The sequence below is a fragment of the Fukomys damarensis genome, unplaced genomic scaffold (assembly GCF_012274545.1).
Source record: "Fukomys damarensis isolate Sample0158 unplaced genomic scaffold, DMR_v1.0_HiC HiC_scaffold_18, whole genome shotgun sequence".
NCBI classification, from domain to species: domain Eukaryota; kingdom Metazoa; phylum Chordata; class Mammalia; order Rodentia; family Bathyergidae; genus Fukomys; species Fukomys damarensis.
In genome coordinates this window covers 43,046,618-43,054,185 of record NW_022900930.1, presented here as the reverse complement: position 1 = coordinate 43,054,185, position 7,568 = coordinate 43,046,618, and the positions used below count along the sequence as shown (strand labels likewise).

Sequence of the window (7,568 nt, the reverse complement as noted above, 5' to 3'; positions counted from 1 at the left end):
CGAAGGGCGGCAGGACACGCTGTCAGGACGGTCGCGCCGCCCCTGCCTCTCGACCCTCCGTCGCACTCGGTTGTCTCAGCCTGGGTCTGTCATCGTTCCCTGTCTCGGACCCTCGCCGTCTCCCTTCTCGCTATAAGCGTCTGCCTTGCTGTCGGACCCTCGCTGTCTCCCTTCTCGCCGTGTCTGCCTTGCTGTCCCTCTCGTTATCTCTGTCTCTGTCCCTCCAGGCTGACAAGCCACTGGAGGGCGCCTAACACCAGTGAATGGCCCCAGGGTCCCCTCCCCGCTGCCCCTTGGAGCCTTACTTGGGGCAGACCTAATCCCCAGCGTTCTGGGACAGAGGGGCTCTCGGCAATGCCTCTTCTCCCCGCAAACCCTCCCTCACCCCTCGCTGGCCCCCACCAAGAGCAGGACTGAGCAGGTGCCGGAATAGAGAAGTCGGATCCTTTGTTTTTCAATCAGGCTGCTTTATTCTTTTGTAGTAGGAGTCCCCAGGCCCACAGAAGCCACCTCTCCTCTGCCCCCTCCCATCCTCTCTGGCAGCTCCCTTCCTCCAGAGCCAGCCCTTTGGGTGTGGGCAGGATCCTGTCTGCAAAAGATCCTTTGCGTGAGAATCTTTTCTCTCCTCTGTGGCTTCCACAGACGCTGTGAAGCAAAGGAATGTTGTTTATCTGAGGAGGGAGAGGGTCTGGGAAACCATCCACCCACCTGCCTGCCTAGCAGCGTGTGCCTGAACCTTCCCTCCCCTGTGCTCCCCCAGATCACCAGCTTCAGGGGTCCCCCATTGTCTGGACAGTTGACACGGCAGGTGACCCAAGCCCTCCTCACTACTGCTTGGGTGCCCTGGCAGCTGCACCTGCTCGCCTTGGAGTCCTAGATGTAGTAGAGTGGCACCTCTCCGCACAGGGTGCGCACGGCAAGGCCCAGGAAAGCCAGGTCTTCTCCTAGGGAGGCTGCAGAGCCATCTTCACGTCCCTCCTCCTGGCCGGGTTCAGAGCCAGGTGTTGCAGGCTTGCCCTAGAAAGAGCACTGACTCTGCAGTCTGAGTTTCTGCCTTCCCTGCAGCCCTCATTGTGAGACACACATCACCCAACCTCCATGAGACTCGGGGTCCCAGCCAATGCTGTGTCAGAATCAGAAGCCACAGGTGGCACAGGAAGGTGTGGTACAAGTCAGTGTAGAGAAGGCACTCACCTGGCAGCCCTGAGAGGCAGTGCTTTACAAAGAGCCATCATCTGAAACCTCCACAGCCCTGGGAGGGAGACAACCCACTCCTTTCACCCACACACCCACCTGTAAATTCTGGAATTTTCTAGTGAGGGCCTCAAGACTAGGGATGCTCTCTGGAGCCATCTTCATGATATAGCAGCAGGTTCCCGGGGCAGGCTTATAGGCGGTCAGAAGCTGGGCAGGGAAGGCTAGAGGTCATTCCAGGAGGCCCCCCTTAACCCTGGTCCTCACCACTCTCTAGGTTGGGCATGGAGTCACATTAGAGTTGGATTCGGGCATGCTGTGGTAGGCAAAAGGGCGAAGGGATGGAGAGAGATGGGTGCTATGAAGTGGCCCAGCTGGCGCCCCTAGGAATGTCTTGTCATCAGGCCCCAGGTCAGGAGGTCCAGGCATACCCACCCTCTGGTAGTCGTACACAACCATGCCAGTGGAGCCGATGGGGAAGGTGGCCGTGGTACCCATGTGCTCACTCAGGGCCAGGCGCTGCTGGGCTCCCGGCGCCCCAATGCTCATCTCGAGAACCTGGGTTGGGGCAGAGTGGTGCCTTTGCCCTCTTGGTCCTTCTGTAGCTTTGCCCACCCTCATTTCCTTTAAATTAAATGGAATTGGGGCTGGAAATTTGGCTCAATGGTTCTGCTGCCCGCCTTGCAACTGCAAGGGCCCGAGTTTGATCCCCGGTACCAAAAAAATAATAATAAATAAATAAATTAATTAATTAAATGGAATTTCTTCTTTCCTGAGAGCTCAGGGAGGTGAGCAGAGCCAGGAGCTGGAGGAAATGGGTTGTCACACTGTGGAGCCAGGGACTGCTAGACAGGTCCAGGCCAGGTTGCCATGCCATTCCTGCCTCTGGCCTTCCAAGCTATGAAACGGATCTGTCTATTCCCCTGGCTGGTTTCCCGCCGTGTGGCCTCCCGCACTCACTGCCCAGCCCCATCCAGGCCTGCTCACCATCTCAGTGTGTTTCTGGCTCATGTGAAGACCCATGAGCAGGGCCCCTACAATCACCACCACCACAAGGACGACCACCACGACCACGATGAGAAGGCGTTTGAGGTGCACTGGGCAGCAGGGGATGCCAAACCGGCCCCGGGGAGCTGCTGAGTAGTCCTGAGGAGGTGGGGCAGCCGGGGACACAAGCATGAGGCCCATGCATGCAGCCCCTCGGTGTGGCCTCCCCTTGCCCACTGCCCACCCCCTCCCGTCCCTGCCCAGCTGGAACCCCCCCGGCCCCTCCTAGGGCTGTACAGCCAGGCTGTGGACACATAGAGGAGGGTTCAGGAGATCTGAGAAGCTTCTTGGAGGGGTTGCCTGGATTCCAACAGACCCAGAGATGCCTGCAAGTGAGGTTCTTGGTGTCCCCATCCTAACAGCACAATCCTAGGCTAGTTGAGCAAATGACTTTGGATAAGGAAACAGGTCCAGGAAGAACAGAGGAGGCAAGCCCCAGCACACTCACACACACCACCACTCACCGGTGGGCTCTCCATCAAGACTTCTTTGCTACCCACATCCATCTTGCTGTAGGCTCACTCCTGTCCTCACCCTCCAGGCGTGACTAGGGTCTTATATGTGTCCAGAGGGAGGGGACAGAGGTGAAGGACCAGGTTTCTCGTGTGCCAGCCAAGCCCTTGGCTTTGAAGCCTGTTTGTTCCTGGCCCTCCAGAGCCAAGGCCCTGATAAGCCAGCTGCAAGAGCCCCCAAGGGCCCTTGGCCTTGGCACATGAGTCCTCTTGGTCCCAGCAAGAGCAAAGTTGGGTGAGCTGAGCAAACTTGCCCTTAGGCCACCTGCAGCCCTCACTGTGGGTGTCTTCCTGGCATGCCTGTCTTTCTTGCTGGCACCTGCCCTGCAGCCCTGTGGCTTTCTTCTTCTACCAGGCCAAACCTCTCTCTCAGGCAGCTGAGAGTCTGACTGTCCCATTCCCAACAGAACGTCCCCAAGCTTAGGGACAAGCTCCAGGAAGAAGGCAGAGGAGCAGTGGCTGTAGACCCAGAGAGGGCACAGCTGAGCGCACAGCAGGGACATGGACATCACTTGGAAGGGGGGTCCATAAATGTGCATTTCTGTGAGAGGGTCAGATTCCTCTTTACCTTGCCTCACCTCTCCCTACGCATCCTGAAGCTAACCTCAGACTTGTTCCCCGTCCTTCCTTTCCTAATTCTGCAAACTCTGTCCCCTCTAGGGGGAAACTCTTACTCAGAGGTGGACGATGTTTCATCCTTGCTCTGGGCTTGTCCATACACTGAAACATCCTGATGGCAGATTCCTGACACTGCTTTCTTAGGCTGTGACAGCCTGGCACGAGGTGGGGTGTGGCCCCATTCTTCCTGTCCTTAGATCAGCTTATTCATTCCCTGCCCTCCTGTCACCCTTCCCTCCTTACACCCTCTGGTCCGAACTGTCCCTCCCCTCCCTCTGCCTCACCTCTTCCACCCAAGCCAGCTCTCTGTGTTCTAAGTCAAATACGTGGGTTGGCTGTGCCCTTTCCCCGGGGTTCCTTGTCATTGCTGGGCCAGGTGGTCTATAAAGTCCCATCCCCTTTAAACAGCATGAGTGTGTGAGCCAGAGCTGCCCACAGCTCCCTGTCTTGGCTGGATTCCCTTGTCCTTGCAGGCTGCCATCCCTCTTTATCCCCAGGGACTGGTTCCAGCCACCGCCTTCCCCAGTGGACACCAAATCTATAGATGCTCAAGTCTTTTACATAAAAGAGTAGAGAGTCTGTACAGACAACCTGCACACAATGCTTTCAATTACCTCTAGATGACTTATAATGCCTAGTACAATGTAAATTGTATGTAAATAGTCATTATACTATATCGCGTAGGGACTCATGACAAGGAACAAAAGTCTGTACATGTTCAGTAATTTTCCCCCCAATACTTTCCATGTACTTTTGGCTGAATTGGCAGATGTAAAACCCACGGATACAGAAAGCCAGCTGTACTTCAACCCTAAAATGTCACCCCAATGCCTGTCCTCAGTCCCAGGCTCCTCACACCTTGTCCCTGCCCTCTGATCACGAGCCAGCCCTGGCAGGCTCCGCCATCCCCCCAGGACCCTCTCCAGCTGGCGGTCGTCAGCCTCAAGGTTGTACAACAGCCTGGCCTCTGAGCTGAGAGCCCCTGAGAAGCTCAGGGGAGGAGAGAGGGAAGGAAATGTTTGCTCCCACTATCCTCCTTGGCCCCCTCAACTGCCCTTTAAATATTTGCCAAAGCCTCCAGCAGGGGAAAGTGTCCCAGGATGAGAGGAAGAACGGGAGGGGTGCAGGAAGGAGGGAAGGTGGAGCAAGCCTCCGCCTCTCAGCTCAGCCTCAGCTGTGTGCAGGTGCCAGATGCAGAAGACAGCCTCGCCACTGCCACCGGCGCTGCCCCGTGCCCGCCCCCAGGCTCCCTCCCCCATCCCGGTTGTCCTGGCAACCTTGGGATTGATGGCTGACTCACAGCACTGGGCCTGAGCCAGGTGGGCAGCTGGCCAGCGGGAGAGCCAAGGAGAATCGCAGGCATCGCGGGGTCCCTGTGGGGATCTCAGGGGGCCGCAGTGTCCAGCCGTGGGGCTTACACTGAACAGGTGTCAGGAATTGGGCTTGCCATTATGGCTTCCTATGGGAGAGGAGTTCACTTCTCCCTCTGGTCCTTAGTCTCCCCTGCAAGCAGCAGCTCTCAAGGCCTTGTAAAGGGTGCTGCCGCTGCAGCTGCTGCTGCTGCTTTTTTAAAACTTGCTTTGCTTAGGGGCTGGGGAAGGGTGCTGTTAAGTTGCATAAATGAAGTTCAGAGGTTGGCAGCACCTGACGGAGATCTTGGGCTCCTTGAAGGAGGAAGGAGGTGGAGGATGGGAGCCCATTAGGTGGTCAGGCACAGCTCCCCTCCACCTCTCCCCCAGCCTTGCTCTCTGCTGAAACCTTCTTGTCACTTCTGGGCCTTTGTTATGTCATTTCTCTCTGAGCACCACCCGCCCTAAAAAGCCAAGAGCATGGCACCTGCTCCGTGACCTCACCACCCCAGCCCACAGCGCCTTCCGCCTCCTCTCTCCTGCCTGCTGCACACTCGAATGCCGTGTTTCACACGCAGAGGTTCAGGTCAGCTCTGGGGGGCTTTTGGCTGCCCTGGCTTCTCGAGCAGGCTGCCATCGTGGGAGGGAAAGGAGTGTACTCTCCTGTGCTACCACAAGCCCACCTCAGGGCAAGGAGTGTGCACTCCACCGCATGCAATTATATTCAGCAACAAGACTGTCGCTAAATGGGCGTAGGCTCCTGCTGGGTGCTATGTGCAGGTCTCAGTGCTTCTGCTGGTGGCTCTGGGACCCAGAGTGAGTCACTCTGCTTTTCTGTGCTTTACTGTGTGGCTCTGTGACAGGGGATGACTTCGGCCTGTCTGGTCCACCTCACTAAGCTTTCAGGAGGCTCCAATGACATGGCGATGGGAACGTGTAGTCTAGCTGTTATCAGCACTTCCTCCATCCCCAGGGCACCTCTCACTAGCTCAGCAGAGGACCCCAAGTCCCTTGTCTATATGCCTTCCGGTTATCCTCTCTGAGAACTGCGGGTCCTACAGAGCCCCACCATGGCGGCCACCACTCCTGTGCCTCCTCCTCCTCCTCAGCTGCACGGGTTGGGATGAGATTCTCTCTGCTCTTTGTGTGCCAGGCAGAGCTGTGCCAGGGACCAGTGGGGACAGTTGCCCAGCTGCCCTCCCCGGCCACCCTCCCCACTCCCACTGATTCCCTTCCCTTGAGCTGGCATGGAGAGGGCAGCGCAGGCGGCTGGATGGGCAGTGACAAGCGGGCATCAGTCAGCAGGGGCATCCCTGGCTGGGGGAAGTGGAGCAGACTCCCTGCTACGGGAGACTGGGGACAACGGGAACGCATCTTCAGCCCTCTCTGTTTCCAGGGCTTGTAAGGACACAGTAGCACCAGTGTGGACAGAACACACTGCTAGAAGCCCACACTGACTTCCAGGCTTTCCGACCATCCTCCCTGTCACCCACCTCCAGAAATGACAAGATACAGACTAGCAATTCTCAACCCACTTGGTCTAGGACCTTTGAATGCTCCTAAGTATAGAGTCCCCAAATAACTTTTGTTTATGTAGGCTAAATCCATTGATATTTACCAGATTAGTATTTACTGAGGCATATTAAAATATTTATTTATGTAGACCTGGGTGTGGTGGTACACAACTGTAATCCCAGCATTCTGGGAGGCTGAGGCAGGAGGATGAAAAGTTCCAGACCAGCCTGGGCAGTTTAGCGATTTACCAAGACCCTGTCTCAAAAGAAAAAAAAGAAGAGAAGGGGAGGGGACTGGGATATAGCAGCTCAGTTCCAAGGTTCTGGGTTCAACCTAGTATTTCTTTGCCAAGAAGTTAGAAAAAAGTACCACAGTTTTTGCAAATCTCTTTTACTTAATAGAAAACACTGTGTAGCCTCTGGAAAATTCCAGGGTACTCTTGTGAGAGCATGAAAGTGAAAAGGCAAATAATGTCCTCATATTAGAAAAAGTATTTTGACCTTGAAGGCTCTGTGAATGCCTCTCAAAGACCAGGGGCTGCCCTGGCTTGAGGGACCGCTGTGAACTCCAAGATGGACTCCTGGTCCTCGGGCCATACTTTGCTTATCTGTGAAAGGAGTCAAGATCACTTCTCCAGAAAGGGCAGGGAGTTACCTCTCCCCATTAGAGCACACAGTGCAGATAGCAAACCTGTCTGCTTTCCCCTTTTCCAGGCCTCAGTTCCCTCCCCTGCAGAACGAAGGGCGGGACTGGACGCACCCAGGTGCTTCCTAGCTCTGACGGGCTGGGCTGCCCAGAGAACTGGTCCAGAATCCCATGCCTTCCAGTGCGTGTCCCATTTCAGCTCCCAGACGCAAAGGGACATTTTCTTTGGTGGCTGTGGAAACACGTGAGGAGCTTCCGATCTCGCTTGCCGCCTAGATGCACCTGTCACTTGACATGACCTATCCCCTCGCCTCCAAGAGGTGCACACAGGGGCTGGGAGGCACAAGATGCATGTGCCCGGCGCACAAACAGGTGTGCTCACGCGCGCAGTCATCCAGTGCACACAGGCGCGGGAACGCGCGCACACCCCCGTGCATTGGGCGCCCCTGAGCCCCGGGGACAGGGCAGCTGCACAAGGCAGATAGACACTTGACATGACCTATCCCCTCGCCTCCAAGAGGTGCACACAGGGGCTGGGAGGCACAAGATGCATGTGCCCGGCGCACAAACAGGTGTGCTCACGCGCGCAGTCATCCAGTGCACACAGGCGCGGGAACGCGCGCACACCCCCGTGCATTGGGCGCCCCTGAGCCCCGGGGACAGGGCAGCTGCACAAGGCAGATAGAGA

The 7,568-nt window shown here is 56.5% G+C and overlaps 1 protein-coding gene across 1 annotated transcript; it reads right to left on the bottom strand.

Annotated features, from left to right (window-relative positions):
• Positions 1-465: 465 nt before the first annotated feature.
• Positions 466-2,756, bottom strand: Sftpc (surfactant protein C). Its single transcript, XM_010624309.1, has 6 exons — positions 2,706-2,756; positions 2,182-2,340; positions 1,630-1,752; positions 1,294-1,404; positions 857-1,017; positions 466-645 (listed from the first exon to the last, which is right to left on the bottom strand). Exons 1-5 carry the CDS (start codon positions 2,745-2,747, stop codon positions 874-876), a joined length of 579 nt encoding a protein of 192 aa, XP_010622611.1. The 5' UTR covers positions 2,748-2,756; the 3' UTR covers positions 466-645; positions 857-873.
• Between the last annotated feature and the right edge of the window lie 4,812 nt (positions 2,757-7,568).